The 23,556-nt window shown below is 33.2% G+C and overlaps 1 protein-coding gene across 1 annotated transcript in view; it reads right to left on the bottom strand.

Moving 5' to 3' along the window:
* Positions 1 to 23,556, bottom strand: part of LOC129225310 (nuclear pore complex protein Nup98-Nup96-like) — a 102,205-nt gene that overhangs the window by 8,492 nt on the left and 70,157 nt on the right. The window contains exons 25-34 of the mRNA XM_054859901.1: positions 20,727 to 20,854; positions 20,500 to 20,644; positions 17,782 to 17,883; positions 16,595 to 16,692; positions 16,300 to 16,479; positions 15,425 to 15,561; positions 15,277 to 15,340; positions 10,316 to 10,533; positions 9,053 to 9,205; positions 869 to 998 (exon numbers count right to left, since the gene is read on the bottom strand). Of these exons, the coding sequence (XP_054715876.1) occupies positions 869 to 998; positions 9,053 to 9,205; positions 10,316 to 10,533; positions 15,277 to 15,340; positions 15,425 to 15,561; positions 16,300 to 16,479; positions 16,595 to 16,692; positions 17,782 to 17,883; positions 20,500 to 20,644; positions 20,727 to 20,854 (1,355 nt within the window). The remainder of the gene's footprint in view (positions 1 to 868; positions 999 to 9,052; positions 9,206 to 10,315; positions 10,534 to 15,276; positions 15,341 to 15,424; positions 15,562 to 16,299; positions 16,480 to 16,594; positions 16,693 to 17,781; positions 17,884 to 20,499; positions 20,645 to 20,726; positions 20,855 to 23,556) is intronic.

The raw sequence follows: 23,556 nt of genomic DNA, 5'->3' as shown, positions 1-23,556 counted from the left end.
TATCACTTACGTCTTTGTCTACCAAAAACAAAGTTATTTTTCGAGTTGAACAATCAATGTCTGTGAAGTTTTTTGCTCACCTCATTTTTTCTATTAATGCATCAACATAAAAAAAAATTTCATTTTTTCTCATTAAAAAAATGAACTTCACGAAGTTCATTTGAAACTTCACGAAGTTCATTTGTTCGGGGAAGAATTGAAACTTTGTTTCTACCCTCCCACAGCTACTCCAGTTAGTCCACTTTTTTTTTCCGCAGCTTTTTCCGTTTCTTTGCTGAGGGGCAGTGTTAATCCTTAGGCATTCTCCCAAAGCAATCTACTTATTGTATTTCCTTCCGCAGCCTTGCAGCCTAATTGTATCATCTCTGGAGTGGTGTGGAATTCTTTTCTTCGGATCTAAAATAAAAATAACCCCCAAAAAAAGTTGGTGACTGTAGAAATTTTTTGGGGTCACCAATTTTGAAAACTGAGTCGCCACGTGGCGAGTGGCGACCGTAAATCTTGACTTTTACTGTCTGACATGAGCGAAAGTTACTGGGATGCCCCTATCTGACACGTGTGCTTTGGTATCTTTCTTTTTCTTATTTCAAAAGGGTGTATGAAGTACAGTAGGCCCTTGTTTTATGCGATTTACGATTTGACACATTTATTTTATTTTACGCGGATGAGATTTGATTTTACACAGATGCTGCATTGCAAACAGACAAAATTTTCCCCTCTTCCAAAGTCCAAACTCCTGAGATTGCAAAAAAAAGTTGCAAGAATTGAGCAATCCTGTGCCCCAATTGAAACCCTGGTGGTGGCCTTCTATCATACATCTGATGTGGAAAAAAATAAGTAAACAAATGTAGAAAATATTATTTTATACCTTAGCTTCAAAAATCCAACTTTCAGGAATCAGCAAGTCATTTTTCAAGAAGTTCTCTTTCTCTGTAACTTCACTACTTTGTTCAAGTGAAACATGCCTCAGTAATATGTCTTTTGCAGACTTTTTCCTCCTATGAAAACAATACATTTCGTAATTAAATTTTAGAAAACTACTATATGTATAATTGATAATAAGCAAAGAAAATGTTTTACAATTGTGTCTTAATTTTAGGCCTTTGCTTTAATAACATAGCAAACAAAAATAAATCCCCAAAAAAAGTTTCTCAAGTGTTTCTACTTTCACATAAAAATGAAACACTAAATTTTCACATAACTGTCGTGGTGTGTCGCGTTCATTATTGAAGATTTAATATAAAACACATTAAAAAATACAAATTTAACATTCTAGACCATGGAAGTGGAAGCATCGTCGCCGCAAATAAGCTCAAGCCAACGACTGCCTTTGAATGCCCAAAGAACATTAAAAATCAAAAGTGACTTATCCCAATGTAGCATGAAGATTTTACGAAGAAAGCACAGACGTTTTTTTTTTCTTGACAAAAAAACACATTTTATTGGCTGAGTATCCGTTTTTGACGACATACACGAAATTTTAGGGTGATCACAGCTCTTAAAAAATTAAAAATGGTATTAGTTGAGAACATTGTGCATATCAGGTGCAAAAAAATATAAAAAAGGTATTTCACAGGAGTATGGACAGTTCTGGATAATTGGAGAAGTTGCGCAAAAAAAGGATAGACACCACCGTACGCACAAAATGAAGTATCGTTAGAAAAACTCAGTATGGACAAGGGAGTGTGCGGGTTCCATCATTGCTATTGCAGTTGGATGAAGCGTTGAAAATGTGAGACGCGCCCTTGGTTGGAAAAAAATGGCACTGCATCTACAGCCATCGGGTGGCGCTCAGGACATCGAGGATCAAAATTAGCATTTTGGGGTGAAGAATTTCGTTACCATATGACGTGATGGCCAAATGGAGGGTTCACTATTCGAGATTCATCAAGATGATAGAAGGGATAAGCGGGAAGCCATCGGCCTCCTCTCGCGCATTTTTGTTGATCATCAGATTATAGTTGGTAGTGTTCACTTTAGAAAAAAAAGGGCAGGGTGCTGGCCTTTGAAAGGGGCATCTTTTTTAAAAAGGGCACTATTTCAACGCAGTGTCCCCCCACCCAAGACCAATGATGCACCACTCAAAAAGTACTGAGTGCCCCCCCCTACAAAAAAAATTAAGAGAAATAATACTTAAAACACCTTGCAAAAATTCAAACAGTCTAGTCTGCACCATGACCCCCCCCCCCCCCCTTGATCGCCGTCACCACTGACTTTAGTATTAAATATGATTTCATCCAGAAAATGCACTTGTCTTCAGAATAGGGTTAGCTCACCCCCCCCCCCCCCCCCACACACACACAAATGCCAACTTAGCTAAGCACATTTTCCACACTCCATAGGAACATTTGGCTAATGCTGAAACTTGGCTTTGGGTGTTTTTCAACACTTTTCAGGCCATAATTTTAACTACCTATAAGAGTAAAAAAAATTCTAGGTATTTCAAAAGCCTTTGAATTTCAATTTAAGAAGGAACAGTATTTAATTACTGATCTCCCCTTCCTAACAAAGAAACTGCCTAGTAATGTGCATTGTGCCATTGAGTATTTTAGTAGACATCAAAATTTTGATGAATGTAAATTCTCCTTTTTTAAATATATTACACTTCAAATAGAATAATTAACTTAAAATACTGTGTGCCAGTGCTTCAAAAATGCAGTGATAGCAAGTTGCAAAACTAAAAAGACTTTATTTCAGCTTTATTTCCTAGTCTTGGAGTTCAAATTCATAACACAAATGTGTTGGCAGATGTATGCGCTCCTAAATGCAATGAATAAGCAGCTTGGGCCAAGCTAAGATTTTTTATCTCAGACAATTTTTGTGAAAATTTAATATTTCGGCATTTTAATTGTGTGATTTTTTTTTTAAAAATCAATTGTATAATATTTATAAAAGAAAAAGAAACAGTGCAAGATTATTTTTGTTAGAAAAAAGCACAAGTATGTCAAAAGTATGCTTTTTATTATGTCAATAAGTGTTTTAAATAATCTGTTATATGAATCATATACAAAGATAAGAAAAATACTTAACAAAAAGGAAAGAATTGAATGAACGCCCTGTCAATGCGATGTTTCTATTTCAAACGGCTTTTTAGGGGGGCTGGGGATGGGGGTTAAAAATCCAAGATATTTAAAAAATACCCTTGCATTTTAGCCCAGTAAGCTTTGTACTATGTTCTTCTTAGAAAACAATCAGAAAGTTAACTTTCCAGAAACAGATGTGAAAAGATTGCTACAGAATCACTAGCAATGCGCTAAAATTAGCTAAGCCTAATTTCCATGTGCAGACGAAAAACGGACACAAAGGGCTGAAATGTTAGGAAAATGTCCTATTCCCTCTCTCATTGTTGATTCTCAGAAGATCAAGGATGGGAAGGAATGAAACAAAGCTCTCCCTTCCCAGAAGACCCTACTCCTTCCCACAACCTTTCAAAAAACCACCCTCAGTAGAAGGGAAGAACATGCCTTTGTTTCCTACTGATAAGCCTGTTTGAATTCTGAGAATCTCATCCCCTCTTTGCCTAGGTGTTTGCTTCTCCTTTTGTTTATGGGGCCGTTTTCAGGGTGAAATTCTGGGAACAAGGATAAGACATGGGCGTTTTTACAGATGATGGCTGGACAAATAAAATTGCCCCGATATCGCGGCAGGTCGAAACGATGGTTGAGGCATCTTTTTAAAAACACAAGGTGCAATTTCTTATTTTTGAAAAGGGCGGGGCGCATTTCGCGATCTAAAAGAAGGGCAGGGCGCATTCTGCTGATATGGAAAAGGGCAGGGCGCTGCGCCCTTCAAAAACGGCCTAGCGGGAACATTAGGTATCATCGTGTAAACTTTTACTTGCCAATCACTTGATTAAATAGGGGAACACGTAAATGGATTCAAACTAAAATCTTCACCTCATATCAGAGGACTTAAACATCATGCAACATAATGCTGCGGTCGTCCAAAGACGCCGGGCATCTTCGTTTCGTTTTGGCCATCGCTAGGCATCAGAGAGCCCTTCTTACACGTCCGTTCGGGCTGAGGGCTGCAGATCGAGTGTAGTGGAGTGGAAAAAAAAATCGGCGAATGAGTGATCGACGCGGAGATGGCCACGCAGCGTGGGAACCAATTGTTAGAAATAGAATTACTACAACCATCTCTACACTTACTTTTGCCCATGTAACTGAACTTCAAGATAATCAACCGACGCTCGTTCGGACCAACGATCTGAGTGAATCGGAAGCTGGCTGTCGGATCGGACGCGTGACGTAACGGACTCCCGCCATTGGCTTAACAGGGAGGCGTCTCCACCACTTAGTGCATCCTCATTGGTTGCGTGGACGTGAGGGCATTGATGTGAATACTGATGAGGACATGCTTATTAACAGCGAACGGGGTTGAGATTCTCTCTCTCTCTTTTTTTTAAGACTCGTTCGGTGATGTCTGTCCTGTAAAAGGTAGCTTGGGTGGAGCTCGTATTGCTCGGCTGATTGCCGATGATACTTAGCTGATCATAGTAATAGATTAGCGGTATTAGGATGAGCTTTAATGAACAAGCTAGTCATATTTAATTAATCTTTTTACCTTTGGCTTCAGTTAATCTTACTACTATTATATGTGCGGAAGTTTGTCTGTATGGATGTATGGATGTTTGTTACTCTTTCACGCAAAAACTACTGAATGGATTTTAATGAAACTTCACAATAATATAGTTTATGCATCAGGATAACACATAGGGTAGTTTTCACCCCGTTATGGCGGGCAAAACCCCCTGAGGGGGGGGGCGATAAAACCCAATTTTCGTATAAATTCTCTAATATGAGGATGAAAAAATACTTGCACATATTAACATTATATGTCCATCGAAAGCTCTGATTTTTCTGCTGAAGACGGCACCTGTTCCAAATTTCTAAGTAGAATAAAAAACGAGTTATGAGCTTTTTAGTTCCATGTTCGAAGGCTTTCCTCAACGTAATATAGTATTTAGGGTGTCATCTCAACTCCCTGTCGATAGCGACAATTGTTGCATTGTTGACTATGTTTGCTTTTCGTCTGACTGTTCAAGGCTTTTCTCAAGTCAAATTTTAAAGTAAGATTTTTTGCACAAGATAGGCAAATAATACATGGATTTGGCTGATTATTTTCCAATTTTACGCAACTTTGAGGAAATTAATGTTTTTTTTTTTTATTTACTTGTTGATTGGGTGCTTGACCGACCAGCAGGAATCTCGCCAAACTTTTTTTTTGCGGAATCATTTCAATAGCTAAGGCATGTGGCAATTTTTTCAATTGTCGCTGTTTTTGAAGCTAAAAACTACGCAAATACTGTTTCTTGGTTTTCCCCATGTAACCAAATATCGCCATTTCTTTAATATTCCTTTCTTTATATCATTTGTTAACATGTAAAATGATCCACCAACTAAATTAATCAAATCCATAAACAGCACAAGTTTGCGCACAATTTCAAACACAATTGCCAAACTTTACCACTTATTTTGGAAACATTTCGGATAGCATCATTTCATGGTCACCAGAAGTATCTCATTTTTGGCGACACTATCTCTTCGATAAAATTAGTAGCACACAGTGTTGCAAAGTAGGGTGGGGGAGACTTATCCAAGGTATCCCAAAACGATTACCGCAAATTTCGTAACATTTTAAATCACAGTAAGGGATTATGGGCTGCTACATTTTTTAAAAGTTTGTATACTTCAATAGCAATATAGAGACGATTTTAGAATATGTTCAAAAAAAAAAGGTAAATCGTTTTAAACAAGTAAAGTTTTAATTTATATTTTGGAAATTCCTCAAATTTGTATATTCTTAAATGTCGTTTTTTCGTTTCTAAAAGTGTGGTATTTTGTCCTTCATATTTATTGCCATTTTACTTTTATGGGTAAGGAAAAGCTGGATTTTTAATCACGTCAAAGTGGTGTGTTTTGAGTTATTTCAGTTACAGAAGAAAACGAATATAATATATATATATATATATATATATATATATTTTCTTACAATTAACTCACTCCCAGGCAATGCCGGGAATTTTTGCTATGTACAACAATCTGGTAACTAAATAAAGAAAGATATTAAATAGAGTCTGCCCCCCTACCCCCCAGTTACCGTCGAAAAAATATTTATTTTTTACCAGGAAAGGCCAAATACATGCAAAACATTTTCTTTGTAGCATCTTCTGTTCGGAATTAAAATTCATATCTTATGAATGTAGATTAAGCAAACGTTTTACGCAGTTCTATAAACTTGGCAAGTCTCTGGCGAATGTATGGATGGCACTGTGGTCCTTTTTCCGATAAATAATGGATTTGGATTATTTTACATTTTTACGCTGCTTTTAATTGCAAAAATAATTTGCAAAATGAATTAGATTGCATTTGTTGAAGAAAATGAATTTAATTTCAAAAAAAAAAAAGACATTTTCAAAACTTATTCGATAGACAGAGGTTTGATAACGCTGTTGGGACGAGTGTTCAAAAATCTTGGCGCTACAGCCATTTCAAAATTTGCATTTAAATGTAAAAACTTCGGCAAACTAATTTTGGTAAAAATATCATTAAATACTATATATAGGGTATTGCAGTTAAAATTAATAAACCAAATTAGTGAAACAACACGCTCAAATAACATTAAAACTGCTATTAAAATGTAAATTAATCCATTTTATAACTCCAGACTCACGAGGCGACTACGTTAGAGCATTGGCAAATTTAAAATTTTAATAAAACTTTTAATTAAATTTTTTCTTTTATTGTGTGTGTGTTTTTTAAGGAATAATGGTGCTAATTAGGATTTTGTGGAATTAATGTCTCTACTTTAATAACGACAATAGAGAGTATTGTTCTTTCTTTTTTTTTTAATTTGTTTTTTATGCTATCGGACCTGTACTGATGAAGATTTTTGGAATTAATCATGAAGGAGATCTTCAGAGGGAGATGTTATTTGAAAACGCTAATATCACCATTCTAATAGAGACTTTAGGGAATGTTTCTCTTTCGGAAATGAGAAGTTTTTTGTACTATTGTCCTCATTTAAATGGGAACTTTAAAAAAAAAACTGTTGTGCTAGCTTTGATTTTAATGGTATTTTTACTCTAAACTTTTTTGGTATTTTAATCAGGACTGTTTACATTGTTAAGAAACAGTTGATTTCCTTCATGTGGGGAATTTTAAAGGATTGATGTTCTCACTCTAAAGGGACATTATTAGAATTTGGATTTGTAGTGACTGTTGACCCTATTTTGGGACGATTTCTCCGGTAAGAAGCTATACAATAATTTAGATAGCAGGTGTAGCGCTGGACACCATTTGACGGGGATGGGGATTATAAGGGAAATGGTTGACTTTATTTAAGAATTGTTGACCTCACTCGAATTGGAATTTTTGAGAATTATCCAAGCTAACTTCATTACAACTCCTGAACGTTTTCCTGATTTATGTTGTGTGAATTTTTGGGTGTCTTCCCAGTTTCGCCAACATTTCATTTACCCCCCCCCCTCCCTTGATTTTCAGTTTTCATCATATCTTTTGATATATTAAAGGGGGGAGGTCATTTTAAATGTCGGCAAAACTGGGGAGAAACCATTTTTTGGTAACTATTTGACTCTCCCTGTGTTGACCATTAACTTGAATCGATTGAAAAAAACTACATCAACGTGGGAAAAGCTAGTAGTTTATACAATTATATTTACTTTTTTCTCACGTGTTAATAAATTTTAGTTATTTTAAAGAAGTCTCTTCATCTGTTACTCACAGGAAGTTGATGAAATGTTAGTTCTTCCACTAACTCTGCAAGAAGTATTAAAGTTAATAGGTGATATCATTCATCAATGGTATCACCAATGAGCGTGTTTAGCGCCCAAACTACGGAGGAACAGATGCTAGCCATTTTAATGGCGGCTCAAAAAGATGAAAAAATCGGATCATCGACACAAAATTTTTTTTAAAAAAGGACGCAAACGCGGAAAAATGATTAAAACGCTTAGCTAATATTGTAAAATGAGCGGAATTTAAAGAGAAACGCAGATGAAACGTGGAATGCCCCTGAAAATGGGAAAAAAAACGAAATGGGGAAAAAACGATTAAAATGACCAAAAAATGGGGAAAAAAACAAACGGGTAAAAAAATGTGATATGCATTATCACAATAATAAACTACGAAATGCATGGGTTATATTTGCAAATGATAACTTACGATGTTTAAACGAAAAGCCGAAAGGCTAAGTTCCGTAAGTCAGTCAACAATATTACTTGCTTATACAAGCAGAGATAATACCACACAGTGGAAGATGCAGAATGAATGTCAATGTGAAGAAATGAACATTGGAAACTTGTTTAAAATCTTACCAAAAATTTATTGGTCCATAGAAACTAAAATAAATAAACTAACAAAAATAAGTTAATAAAAGTAAACCCTGGCCATAAGCGGAGGTGGAGTTCGCAACTCCCCAACACCTACCGGACCTAGCACACAAGAGGCTGACGAACACAAAAGCGAGAGAGAACGATTGGAATCGTTCACTATTTATACTTGCCTCGTTTGCATATGATTGGGCATCAAAGGATGCCAACCTAAAACTGAAAACTTTACACGTGCCAAAGAGTTGAGAAGTTAATCTAATTTGAATAAAGTCGATTTTACAATACATTACATTTGGAATGAGAACGCCGTTAAATACCGTTTACCGATGTCTATCAGCAAACATGTGTAGCGCTGCTTTGGCAACTTCGTCTTTGTATTTTTTTACCAACCACAAATTTTGCAAAATGAGTAAATAATAAGTGAAAAACTGAGATACATAGTCTGGGGAGTATAATGGTTTTCCAGCCAAGCTATGCAATTTTCTGGTGAGTAACCACAGCTGCATGTGGCCAAGCATTATGAGTAAATATGATTTGCTCGTGTTAAACCTTGGCAGCCACTAACTCGACCTTGTAACCTCCAATTTTCAATTATTCCTCTTTGCCAAATATTTTGGGCAAAAAAAAAAAAAAAATCAAATACAAAGAATAAGTGATCACTATGCTTGAACATTTTGTAAACTATTGAAAAGGACATACCATTCAACATCTGGATGGTGGAGGATTACAAATATTGCCCAGTGCCACATATTTATAGATTCCAGTTGCGATGCAAAGTTCATATGTAGTGTAGAAGATAAATCGTCAGAGATGTTGAATCCTAATGATGTTAGAGATAACTGCAAAAACCAGCTGAAAGAAACAAAAAATTCTGCAGTATAGACCTGAAATATCAAATTATTTGCCAGTCGACAATTTTAGGTTAGTAGTTACATTTTTATCATTAGTAGCCACAACCTTTTTTTTTTCACAAAAACAGAAAAGGCATTACGCTAAACACTGAATGTACAACAATGCAAACTGCAGAAATATAAATAGTAATAGTTAGAATGTGATAAAAATAATAAATTTGCGTCAATGGCATACAAAACAAATATCCAGGGTTTGAAAATATCATATTTTCAAAAATATCCGATATTTTGATATGTATCCAATATTTTTAATTAGCACAAACTAAAGTCTTCAATATAGTAAATGCATCCTCAAATCATTTTTTTTTATATTATAATTACAATATGTAGACTTAAAAATTAGGGTTCGAAAATATCATGATATCCGATATTTTGATATATATCGGATATTTTGATACACATCAAATATTTTCAATCAGCACAAACTAAAGTATAAAAAAAGTTAAATGCATCCTCAAATAACTCTTTATTTTTTTATATTATTATTACAATATGTAGACTTAAATTTAAGGTTTCTTTCATTATTTGTATCTAATATTTCATTTGACATTTTTATGAATTTTAATAATTTAGCATAAGCTGTTTTTCTCATTTTTTTTGTTAGCTAGTTTTACAGTTATATGATTAAGGAATAAAAAATATGCATTAGTCAGTGCACAGTCATAACAAATTTACTTTTTTCTGACCAATGTTTAATATTTAACCAGGCACTTTTAGTATGAATTAAAATTGTTACATGACTAATAATTTTATGAATGTAAAATAAAAAAGGAATATTATTTTACTTTGTTATATTAATAATGTATTAATACATCATTAAAATATAGTATATGAGTTTTTAAATATTTTTAATAATAAATGAACAAGATTACTATGATTAATAAAATTTTTAAATTTAAAATACTGTAGTTGAAAAAATATAGAAAATATCAAAATATCATGATATTTTCAAAATAAATATCGGATATATATCGTGATATATATCGACTGATATATATCGGCGAACCCTGCAAATATCTATTCAAAGAAGTTAATTAAATGGCTTACACACCTCAATCTATAATCTAAATGATCCCAAGTATATGTAGCTGGCATAAGCAATTGGTCAAAGCGATGAGTTCGATCACAGTACAATTTCAATAAGTGGTAACAGGTATCGAAGATTTTGTCTGGAGCTTCAGTAGAGTCAACTTCAGATTCTATTACTGCATCTAAATCAAAGTAGTCTGGGTATGGAGGTAACGAATACTTTTGATTGGTCTCTGTGCCCTGAAAAAACAACAAATGACAGTTGAAAGCATCATCAAAAGTTTTTATCAGCCCTAAAAAAGAAAATTCTTCAGGATTTAATATAGTCAGACCCTGATTTAACGAATCTCTATTTAACAAGTTTTGCGATTTAACGAGTTTTTCTCTACCACCGACTAAAATGAAGACAAAACCCCCTATTTATCGAACAGTAAACCCCGAATTAATGAATTATTTTAACAGCAGAAAAAAAAATTGTTAGTGTGAGTTAGGAAGTATTGGATTGTTTTTCAAATGTTATATCCATATTATCCGAAATAGAAAAAGACTTTTCTTGGAATCAGAAATTTTTGACGGGCGAATGGGCAACCATCGAATATTGATTTTGATACAAAAAGTGATAATGATACTCCCTTTAAAACTATTACTTTTTCAAAAGCTTTACATGGCCTGGAAACTGTAAAAACATATCTCATGCAGCAGGCTGCAAAAGACACAGTATTTTCTTCTCTCCATAAAGTCAAAAGAGAACTATTTCGAGTCAAGTATCAAAGAAATTGTCAAACATCTATTACTCAGTAGTTTAAAATTTTAAATAAACTAGTGTGTAATAAGTCGTGAAATGCTGAATAAAAAGTGTACACTTTCTAATTATGGATATTTTTGCGCTGTTGCTTATTAGGGGTTTAAGATAAGGTAAGTGCCGTTTTTTTTTTTTAAATTTTTTTTCACACCCCGATTTTACAAATAACCAAAGTTTAACTTATAAAAGTTTCAGTCCCAATGAATTCGTTAAATCGGGGTCCGACTGTAAAAGTACTACATAGCTATCGAGTAAACTTTTTTTTTAATAAGACCAGGTATTTGAAAGATTATTTAATTACTAAGACTTTTGATGCAAAGAATAAAATTTGACGAAGCTGAATCTTGAACCAAGCTTATTATGGTATGAAACGTATTAAGACAAAAACAAAAATTTTACTTTATAAACCCATCATTAGGTCAATTCTGATTAATGGGTCAGAGGCATGGGCAAGGAACCAAAAGCACAGGTCTCTTTTGTCAATTTTCGAGAGAAAAATCCTACCTGGTATGTTCAGTGGAGTGGAAATAAATGGAGTATGGAGAAAAAAGTATCACTTTGAACTGTACAGATGCTATCAAGATCTTTACACAGTAAAATTCATCAAAATGCAAAGAATGAGATGGGCAGGACATGTTATCCTCATGTTCCCCCGAGTCCATTCCACTTAAGACCCTAAATGCAAGACCAATTGGCAAATGTCGAAGAAGAAGACCAAAAAATGGATGGCTGGATTGTTTGGGGACTTTATAACTATCAAATCTTCAAACTGGAGAAGTTGGGCAAAAAATAGGTCCAAATGGAAAAAACTTATGGAAAAGGCTAGGACTAACAATGGGTCGTCGAGTCAGTGATGATGATGAATCTTGAATTTGCTTATCTTTTTTGTAATTTCCATTAATAATCAGAAATATTGTTTACAAAATGATAGAGAAAAAAATTTCCTCTTAAAAGTTATACATATTTTTTCTTTTCACAGTGTGCACCTGGTGCGAGACCCACGTGATAACAGGCCAGACAACTCCCCTCCCCCCCGCTTCGTTACACCACCAGTAGTCGATCTTTGAACTTGGCGCGAAACTTAAAAACAGTGCAGTTTACCAGTAGTGTTGCTTGCTCTGGTTGATATAGATGAAATAGGAAATATGTAACTTCGGATGCACATTTTTGAATACAATTCTGATGGATTACTCCCACGTACCGGAATGTAGAGGCAATTAAAAAATATATGTATAATATAAGTCTTAAGTGTCTGCTGAGTGAAAAGTGAGTCAGCGAGTTCCGCTGCCGAACAACCTGATGTAAAGCAAAAAGCTGGGCGCCTCATGGAATAAATTTTAAAGTTCGGAGGTAAGTACTCTTTTCTCAGATAAACAAATTTACATTTTATGCAGTTAAGATTTCTTAAGTTTTCCTCCATTACACAAACAATTGTCAGTTTCCTTTCCGATATCTTTGTCTGTAATTTGTAATTTCAGCATACTGCTTTAATATTTGAAACGGTTAACTTGCAACTTTTTATTTCTTTATTTTTTCAACTTTGAACACGCATTTATTCGAAATGGATTTTCCAAACTAACAATATACATATGTCAAAATTTTCTGCGAATATACTTGTTGCTATCAGAAGCGTAACTTGGTGTTGATATTCAGTAAAAATGTAAACAAGTTTATTGAAACAGGCTTTTAACTGAACTAATCTTATATTTTCGGTTTCGATTAAATTGTTTTATACGCTAGCATGTGTTATTTTGATCAAAAAACATTCCTTGATGGGTTTCCGTAGTTCTGAGATAAAAGATTAGATTTGAACGCCGGAGGTCGTGGGTTCGATACTTAAACATTTCCCCCCAACTACGCCCCTGCAATGTTATTCAAACAAGCTGGTTCTGTGCGTAAATTAAAAAATATATATATGGTTTTTTTTTCACTGTTGTCTTTAGGTTTTATGATATTTATGCACACATTGTGGTTAAGTTAACGGTATTCATAATTTCTGGGCTTGCGAAAGATTAATTTTGAGCAGTGGATACACAACGTGTTTTTGCAAAATGCTCTATGCTTGTTTGTTTATGTTTGAAAAGGGCAAAATGTCTTGAACTACATATTTTTTGAACTCCTTGGGTTTTCTGTTAATAAGCTTTCAGGAACTCTGAAACTGTAACATAAATTGAATTAAAGGGCTGTCTATAAAGTATGTTACAAACTTTTGAACAAATCAACCCCCTCCTCCTTGTTACATGTAACGCTGTTCAACATGAGTATATTGTTATAAACAACGCGTGATGTCACACTTCTTGTTATCCCCTCCCTTCCCCCTGTCACAAAACTGTCACATTGATTTCCTAAAAGAGCATACTTAGCAAAATGTTGATCTAAATTTAACATATATGAGGTTTTAAGTATTAAAGAAAGTTGCTAAAATGGTCATTCTATGAAAAGTTTTTTGAAAAAGATTACTTTGTCATCAATTAATGCTTTTTAAAATAATTTTTCAAAAGCCTAAAATGATGAACAATTAAAGCCCCCCCCCCCCCACACACACAAGAATCATTAGCAGCAGAAAAAGCTAAAAATGGGAAAGTAGCCGAATTCCAAAAAAAAAAAAGGCTGTTTAGATATTGAATACATTTTTTGATATACAACATACAGTATTCATGATGTATCATTCATTCTTTAATTAACGTTTTTCAAGTTGAATTCCTGTGTAATTTTTCGCGAGTGCCCACCGAAGGGGGGGGGTCGGAATCATAGTCTCATAGTAATGATAGCTTTTCAACGGCTATAGTTATAAATAACTGTGCCCTTGAAATTTTAAGGGAGATGGAGATGTTTTGGCTTTTTTTTTTTTTTTGAAGGTTTCATAATTGAAGGGGGTAGGGCACCGTCTACTTTGGGGATGGCACCCAAGCATTCACGTCTTTTTAAAAGCATAAATTTGCTCAGCTAAGTTAACATTAATACTCTGGTATTATGTACTTTAGTTTGATGTTATGTCTTTGAAACATATTGCAGTCCTGTTTCCCGTTTACTTAAGTAAAAATGTTTATTTATTTTTTAAAATTTCATTTAATTCTTATTCAAATACAATAGTAATATTATTTTTTGTTTTGATGTAATTGTAAAATGAAAGTTCATTTATTTATTTGAATACTTCTTAAGACTTAATGTTTCAATACAATATACGAGTACTTAAAATGCGATTAGTTAAAAAACAATTTCTAATGAAAAATAAAACTGTTTATTTATCACTTTGTTTTAACATGATTGTAAAATAAAATCGTGTTTAGTTATTTGAATACTTTGTAAGACTATGAATTAAGCTCAGTGTATTTTTTAATGTATGATTATCGGTTCCTTTTTATGTTTTCAAATGAAAAAGTAGAACTTGTAATGCTACTTGAATAACAGAAGACAATAATAAATAAACCAAATAGTTTTATTTAACCAAAATATGAATCGAAGTGCTCCCTTCCCAATATCATTGTGGATCGACAAACGATGACGTCATTTGCTAGTTGGATGGCCTTTTTATCTCGAAGGCCTCGCCTGGTGTAGGGGAAAAATTACCAAATAGAGCTTAGAGATAATTCAAAGAGACGAATAAGATGTCTTTGATAGTTATTCATGGTTACAAAAATTGCCACTCTCACTAAAGATGTATTACTTTTTAAAGATTGGAAGTTTTTTTTGTTGAAATATAAGTAACTGGAAGTACCATACAATTTATTCATAACATACATTTGTTTTTTTCTTTTCAAAAGCTTGATGTTTCTTGATCAAAATATTAGAACAATAATAATTTATCAAATAAATAATAAAGTAAAAATAATAAAAAAAGAATCAACTTTGAAATAAAAATCAAGATCAGTTCTTGAGTCAAGAACAACTTTGTTGATCAAGTGCTTTAAAGGTCTAAGGTTTTGACAAGTTCTGATGAAAAAACTAGGTTATTTTAAAAACCAAGTTCCACTTAATATATAAAGACAAAATGAATATAACTCTTCTTGATTCAATACTTTTAAGTAAACGGATTCTAACAGATAAATGTTGCGTCTTTAATTACTATAATCATAAATAATTTGTGCCATGCTCAGAAATATGATTTTAACTCAACGAATAATAGAGTAATTTAAACACTTTCTACAAACTAGCTTCAGGGGGGGGGGGGGAATTAGTACCTGAAAAGAATCATCATATGCCTTCACAGCCTCTTGAATACTAGCATTTTGAGTACAATGATACCTACAATGAAAACAAAAAACATAAAAATTAAAGCAAGTTTTTTGATATACATATGTATTTTCTAACACTGAATTGTGAACTCACCACAAATGAAGAGCTAAAGTCTGCTTCCATTCAAGGTTTTTGCAACAATTCACTGTTTCATATATGTTCTCCCAGAGCAAAAATCCAGCGAGAAGACAATACAGCATGATCATATTGTGGTGAATGAACTTATATGCCTTTAAAAAATATATATATATATATATTAAAATGTTGGTGAATATAGCCTAGTCAAAAAATCAATGAAATATGTTCGTAAAAAAATTTTTGAGCATCAAAATTTCGAAATACAGATGAGCGACAAAAAATCAAGTTAATCATAATTTACAAATTATTTGTTTATCTTTAGATTAAAGAGAAGTATAGAAATAATTGGGTAATTAATTTCATGCTAAAAATAAATATTTCAAGCAAAATATTCCTTAACAAAATTTGACCCTACATCCATTCTAAAAGTAATGAGGCAGGTAAAAGTAATGTGGCTTTGGTAAATGTACTGCCTAATTTAATATTATTTGTTCTGAAATAATATTACATTAAAATAGATTTAAAGCTTTTACATGAAATCAGTAAGCCAATTAGATACAAGTAGACAGAGCAACTAGAAAGCACATTTTTCTTAAAAAGTTTAATACTTTTTAATATTCTAAAGAAAAGTTTTCAAATTTTTTTATTTTTTATTTCTTGCTGTTAAACAGGAAATATTCAACAGGTTATGAATGTATCGCTTCAGTACGTCATACCATACCGGATTTTTCTCTTGTTTAACTACAAAATATTAAATAAACCAATGTTCTAAACTTGAAAAATCTTTATCATGTGCTTCACTATCATCGATAAACTATCTGTTATTACTTATAAATATTTATGATTAAATATTTAATTTAAAGAAATACATTAATAAATTAAAAACTTACGCCATTTTGTTCCCAATTTTGAAGTTGGCAACTAAGTAGTTTGCGAACAGTAAAACATCCTTCTGCTTGAGACAACAATAAAGCTAAACGGAAGTTGCGAGTTTTCTGGGCTATTTTTACAGCATCAGAAATACGGCGACCAGTCAGGGATAAGAATATCTTCTGCAAATCATCCACATTCTAGAAGAAAAGAAATCTCATACAATTTGGAATTCTTCACGGACATGAATTTTATCCACTGAATAGCAACAGTGGAAGAACATAACAGACAGCTATAAATATTAAGTAGACTTACTGTCACAACTTTGTTGTTTATGGCATTTTCAGTTGTTTTTATGAGCCAGTGTGATAATGCTTCTCGCCTTGCCATTTGAACTGAATAGTTTGAAACATCTGTAAATGAATAGCTAATTACAAACTGTTCATTTATATGCAATAAATAAATACCCTAGGGATAAAAAGTTAAAATATTTTCAACAATGATTTAAAAAGGACTATCATAACCATAAATAATGATTATTATCTTTGTATCCACAAACTCATATTGTTTTATGTTGAAAGGGACGTTCCTTGTAGCCCCAAAACTGAAGGCAGATACAGACTACCATTGCTGGTCATGCTGAGGAATGTTGATTTTTTTTTTTTTTTTTTTTTTCCATTCTCTGCCACTTTCTTCAGATAATTGAAGTCCATTACAGTCGTCCCTCGCTACTTCGCGCTTCAACTTTCGCGGCTTCACTAAATCGCGGTTTCTTTTTTTTTTTAATTTTAAATATAGTATTTAGTTTTTTTTATGAGCTCGTGTAAACTGCTTCCTACATACTAATAACAAAGTATGTCTTTTAAGTAAGGTAAGCTCTTCTGAGGGCTGCAGTTGCACTAGTTGAGGGAGTGGCGGTATAAAATCGTCAAAGAAAGAGTTGGGAATCGCTATCTCATTTTAATCGTTAAACACTAACTGAAAAGTACAAATCACTGTATTATTGCATCTGTAATTGTAAATGTTGTTCAACAATGTACGAGATTGTTAAGTTGTATATGTAATACCTTAAATGAGGTTAAATGTAGAGGAAGAACAGGGGCATATACGGTCACTAACTGGCAATTAATTCATCATCGAACAAGTTGAGTTATCTTCATAGATTAGTAGATAGATTGTAAGAACTTCATGTGTGTGCAGTTTATTTCTCAATGATTAACAATGTGATAGATATTTTGTCTAATTTTGTGCAATATATTAAGTAATACAAATATAATGGTGGCAAAGGATGCTGTTTCATGTCTAGGGGGCTCTAGCTATGTTAGAAACCTATTTAAGTTGTCATAAAGCAAGTGTCATGCGCTCTAATTAGGAAAATGTTCGGTTTATAAATACAGAATCCTGCTTCGCGGAAATTCAGTTATCGCGGTAAAGTATGGAACAAATTAACCGCGATAAACGAAGGTTGACTGTATATATTGTAAATACATACATATCCTTACCTTGATCTTCTTCATTAAGACCTCTTATTTTTCCCCAAAGGGAAACCAACAGATTCCACACAGAGATAGACTGCCTAGTGAAATTTCTGTCTGAATCAATATCTGAAACACAACAAAATAAGAAATTTTCAGTAAGTTTTACCAACAAATGCTAATTTTCAAATGAAAGTGCTAAAGTTTTTAGAGTCCACGAACTCTGCAGACAAATAATTTTTTGCCATTTAACAGTTAAAACATTGACACTTGGGTAAGCACATACTTTTCACTGATTTGTTATGGCACAGATTCTAAAACTGATTTATGTACAAGTATACAAAATACACACAAATGTTTTTTTTTTCATAGTTGCTTTTAACTTTTGAAAGGAAAGGTATTCAATATGTGTTTTTCCCAGACTAAAAATATGTTTTTTTTTCTTTCAATTGCTCATTTCCCTTTTAACGTAGTTTAAATTCTCTTTAATTGTAACCTAACAGAATAGAGAGAAAGTAATAAACTCTTCACTGCTTGAAAGATGGTTTCATACAATATAACAAGACATGATAAAGATGCAGACTTTTTCTGGGTTTTTTTTTTAAACTATTGATTCTAGGGGGTGCCCACAAATAATGCAACTTTTTCGACAAATTTGACACCCATCCCTCCCCTCCCGTGTCACAAACTGCCACACTATGTCGTACCCCTGTCCCAATCGCACACATGTCGCACTTTTTTTCATAAGCATATTATAAAAAATACATGATGTCAGACAACTTATGATGTGATGTGTATAAATATATGTTTGTGCAAAAGTAATTTACAGAAAGTACTGACCGAACAGTTGATTTTGGTTTATAGGACACATTTGGAAGGGATCATTTTGGTCCTAATATCCGGCTGGCGCTATTAAGCGAATAAGACCTGTGCAGCTTGACCGAACATGCTATACACAAAACATTTAAATTCCCTTATTATTTTTCTGAGCCTCATATGTATGGTGAGCATACAAAGAAGAAAATGTGCAGTTTACGAAATTTGTTCAATAAAAATTAGCTAAAATAAAGCAAATCTTTTTACAGCAATTCAACAACGTGTTTACCGATACAGTTTTAGTTATTCCTTCGAGTCAGTAGCGATTCAATTCAATAACCAGAAGTAACTAAAAATGTGAGAGTGAAAAAAAAAGGTGCTAAAAAGTACTAATCGGTCATTAAAAAATCCAATGAAATGTAAATTACGTATTTTACAACGGAAAAAAAAATTTATGAAAAAAATTTATATATTATTGAACATGTTTACTGAACTGAAAAATTTAAAATTTCACTGAAATTTTAGTGCTGCAATGCAATGGGAGTTTTGTTAACCATTTTTTCCTATAAATATTGCTGGGTTTAATTGAAAGTTACAAGGAACCATTATTAAATTTTAATGCATTAACTATTAAGTTTGTTGACCCACTAGAAACTTGCTTCAAGCAAAGCAATAAAAAAAAAATTCCAATTTGTTCTCATGTTCCTTGGTCTGACTAAACGAATTTTTGGTCCTAATAAGCGAATAATATTGGGCTTGTGTAATGGGATTTCTTTTGGTTCTTCAAGATTTGGTCCGAATAAGCAGCTGGTCCAATTAACCCGTAGTCCAATTAAACGGATTCCACAGTACAGTAAATAGAGCAGGTAAATTTTTTCCTTCGGGGAAAGAAGGGCAAATAATTCTTACACGTATACAGGGTTTCAAAGCATTATTGTAAAAAAAAACGCTAAGACAAATACAAAAAGAAAAACAGAATTGAATACAATTTGAAAAATACAGAAACAATACAAGTTATATTTACATATCTCGCATTTCTCCTATTTGTGAACCCTTCAGCACACGGCATGCATTAATGTGACGATCCAGTTTCTCCTACACTCGACTCAGCATAGTACTACCAACACACAAAAGTGTTGACAACGCATGTTATCCAGTTCAGCCAAATCAGGTGTCAAAGGGGGCATGAAAACTTAAGTTTTTTACATACCACCCACCAGAAAAAGTATACAATCACATGCTGCCAACAGTACCATGTTGATTAGAGCGTGGTAGAAACTTGACTGCGGAACAGATGTTGCCTTGCAATCAAGAGTTCACACATAAAAAATTTGCACAATATGAAACTTCATTTCTGCTGTGAGAAGGGAAAAGGCAGTATTTTTGCAAATGTTTCATCTTTCTTTTTTGCATATTTTTTTCTATTGTACTTGAGCTTTATTGTACAAGCTTGCTTGTTTCGTTTTGAATGAAAATAAAGCACAAAAAAAACCATTGAATTCCAATATCTCACTATCGTTAGAGGGGAATCCAAATCGGGTTTCATCAAATATCTCAAAACCTCGATTCTGCAGATACGGTCCCTTACCTTCATACGGCAGAATTACCTCTGAATTCTTTCTAATGCTCTTTTTTGCTGTATTCCTTTCAGGTTTTTTACTACAGCACTTTGAAACCCACTTGGGATTTATAAATAACCCCGCATAAACTTATCACATTAAGATTGCCGATATTTGTTAAAACTAGGGGTTCTGTGACAGAGGAAAATTAATATAAATGAATTTTTAAAATGTTTGAATAGAATGCAAACTACAGTTTAACTTAAATCATGTAGCATAAACAATACACTCATACAGCATATCACATTTACATAAAGTAAGAAAGCTTCATTTCATGCAGAATTTTTCAAAAAAAATTAGGTACAGAAACCTGTGTTTTTCAACTGGCTCTCAAACAGTTCAGATAAGGCATGTATCAAATCTGTTCCAGGTTTTGGAAGAAACAATGGTACATTTTCTTCTGTAGTGGAAGCTGAATGTTTTAACTGAAGTTTAAATACATCTACGAGGTTTTTCTGAAAATAGAAGTAATTAATTAAGGAACATTGATTAAAACCAAAACACACTAAAATATTTAAATTCAGAAAATAGAAGTACCTGAACAGGTGTGTCATTGCAGTGAGCTGAATCCATTTGAAGTTTTTCAAAAGATAAGGAAAAGCCAGACTTCTTCAGAGATGCTCTGGATGTTATTTGGTCACCATAGAGAATGAATTTTGGCAAAACTGCAGTCAAATAAAGAACTAATAGTTAAAAAATGAAATGCAAACTATTATTTAAATTTACATTTACTCCTAGGCAGTGCTGTATTTGGGGGGAGGGGGATAGGGGGGGGGCTCCCAAAATACTTGGTTCAGAATTATAACAATAACAAATTTAATGTTAACTATTTTGAAACCACATTTTAAACAAAATTAATGCTTTCTTTTTGAATAAAGCTTGGTATAAATCACCCCGAGATTTTTAAAACGAGGGGCGACATATATGTGAGGGGGCTCGTAAAAGTCATTTGTGACCGGAACCAAAATTTCTGTGGACGCACCTGGATACAAATTACTGTTTTAGAGGAAGGGTCATGCTGAGCAATGACCCTCCCCCTCCTCCCGTATGAACGAACCTGCGGTTTTGGGTGCGAAATATTTCTGAAACAGCTTGGATGTCAATAAAAAGCACCAAATCCGCCAGGAATAAGGCACATAACAAGGCAAAAAAGTTACTAATTAATTTTATAAGCAATGAAAAGAAGCAGTATTTCAAATGTTTTGAGTTGACAGTTTAGGGGGGGGGAGGGTCATGACCCTCCTCCTGTATCCGCTCCTACTTGCGGAGTTGGAGTATGACTTATTTTGGGGTAAAAGACTCGGGAGTCGAAGGTTCTCAAAGTTTTGGAGTCGGAGTTGGTCATTTTACTTCAGGGTGGCGACAGGAACTGTGGAAAAAAGTTCCCCGACTTTTCCCTGATTAAGTTCACCAAATTTCCCTGATTTACGTTACCAATGATAATGGTTTTCTTTCTTAGCTCTACTTGAAACCCATTGTATGTTTGTATAAAATGCAGTATTTTAACCATTTTAAGTTGTGTAAATTTGTTGAACTAAAGATATATTTTTAAAAAATGCTACTTTTTTACTAAAATGGTTTTAAAAAAAAGAATTTTTTTTTTGGGGGGGGGGAGGAGGAACCCTACAAAACAGTATATTAAATTTTTATACATGGAAAAATTACAGAAAATTACAAAAAAAACTTTACTTCCAGAAACCACATAGCATAAGAATTTTAAGAAACTATTAAAATCACTCTTAAAAACATATGTGTATTTATGGTAGAACTAAAAAGTAATTGAACCTATTTTGAACTAAATTTTCAAACAGTATAATGATTGTTGCAAGAATAACAAGTAATGGTGAAAGAATAGAAGTAATGTAGTTATTCTTATATAACTAATTGACACATTTATGAAAAACAGATGAAACCTTTTGACATCCATTCATAGGGAGCTTTTCTCTAATCAAGAACATACGTTTTAATGAATGAATACAGCATTTTAACAATAAAAAATAAAGATATTTACTTAAGTACACAACTTAACTCTATTTCAAATGATTTCTGTATGTAACGAAAAAATTCATAGATTGCTTTTGTAACAAACAACTTGAAATGCAAGAAAAAAAGAAAAAAAAAAGAAATTAGTTAATATCAAAATATATAAAAGAAGAATACAACTTGGTTATAAAATTAAAGAATTACTTAAGTCTGAAGAAAAGAAAACCTTTATAATCTGCGGTGACAACAAATAGAATAACGGCAAAAAACAAAGTTTTTTTTATTGAAAGTTCAATTTTACTTAATTACTTCGAGACAATGGAATAAAGGCAAAGAAGCTAAGGCATTAATGAAGGCTTCCTCTCTGCCTGTATGGTTGTTTATTTTACGTCGCATTGAAAGCGTAAAAGGAAATTTCAAGCTAGATACAATAAACAACCTAACAGACACAGAAGCAATCTTAGGAAGTTCATCCTGTGGTTAATAAGTAAGATTCAATACTTTGACGTTGAGAAAAAAAGATAACACAAATATGCGGCAGTGTAGAATCACACCTCATTAATTTTCCTTTTTTTTTTGAACAGATAATTGGCGGAAAATGCGTAGGGAATTAGAGTACTTAATTTTGTAAAGCAAAAAAATTTTTTTTTTCTTCATAAAATCAGTTTTTCCTGATTTTTTGTTATTTTTTCAAATTTCCCTGATATTTCCCTGATTTTTCCCTGATTAATAAAGTTCCCTGACTTTTCCCTGAGCTCCCTGATTTCCCTGATCTGTCGCCACCCTGTACTTCCAACTCCGCAGCCCTGATAAGTTATCGAAACTAAGTTTTTCTGGCCTAACAAAAATTTGTCAACCAGAATAGTCAATAAAAAGGTTCAACACCTATTTTCTGTTTTCTACTACAGCACTGCTCTTAGTAGAATTTTAATCTTTACTAATAATAATGCTCAAGGTCTCTCTTTCTGGATATCGGGATCTCTGTTTGGATGTCTGGATCTCTGCGACACGCACAGAGCCAAAACCGTACCGCCGATTTTCATGAAATTTGACAAAAAATTAATTCGTTGCATGGGGGTGTGAACCTCGAAGCGATTTTTCGAAAATTCTTTTTTGTTTTTTTTCTATTCCAATTTTAAGAACATTTTACCCAGCAAATTATCATAACAAGGAAGAGAAAATTACAAAATTATCATAACGTGGAACCATAACTTTTGACACGCACAGAGCCAAAACCGTACCGCCGATTTTCATGAAATTTGACAAAAAATTAATTCGTTGCATGGGGGTGTGAACCTCGAAGCGATTTTTCGAAAATTCTTTTTTGTTTTTTTTCTATACCAATTTTAAGAACATTTTACCCAGCAAATTATCATAACAAGGA

Source organism: Uloborus diversus, chromosome 6 (genome assembly GCF_026930045.1).
Source record: "Uloborus diversus isolate 005 chromosome 6, Udiv.v.3.1, whole genome shotgun sequence".
NCBI classification, from domain to species: Eukaryota; Metazoa; Arthropoda; class Arachnida; order Araneae; family Uloboridae; genus Uloborus; species Uloborus diversus.
The sequence above is the reverse complement of the archived record's forward strand: the minus strand, read 5'-3'. Positions and strand labels throughout refer to the sequence as shown.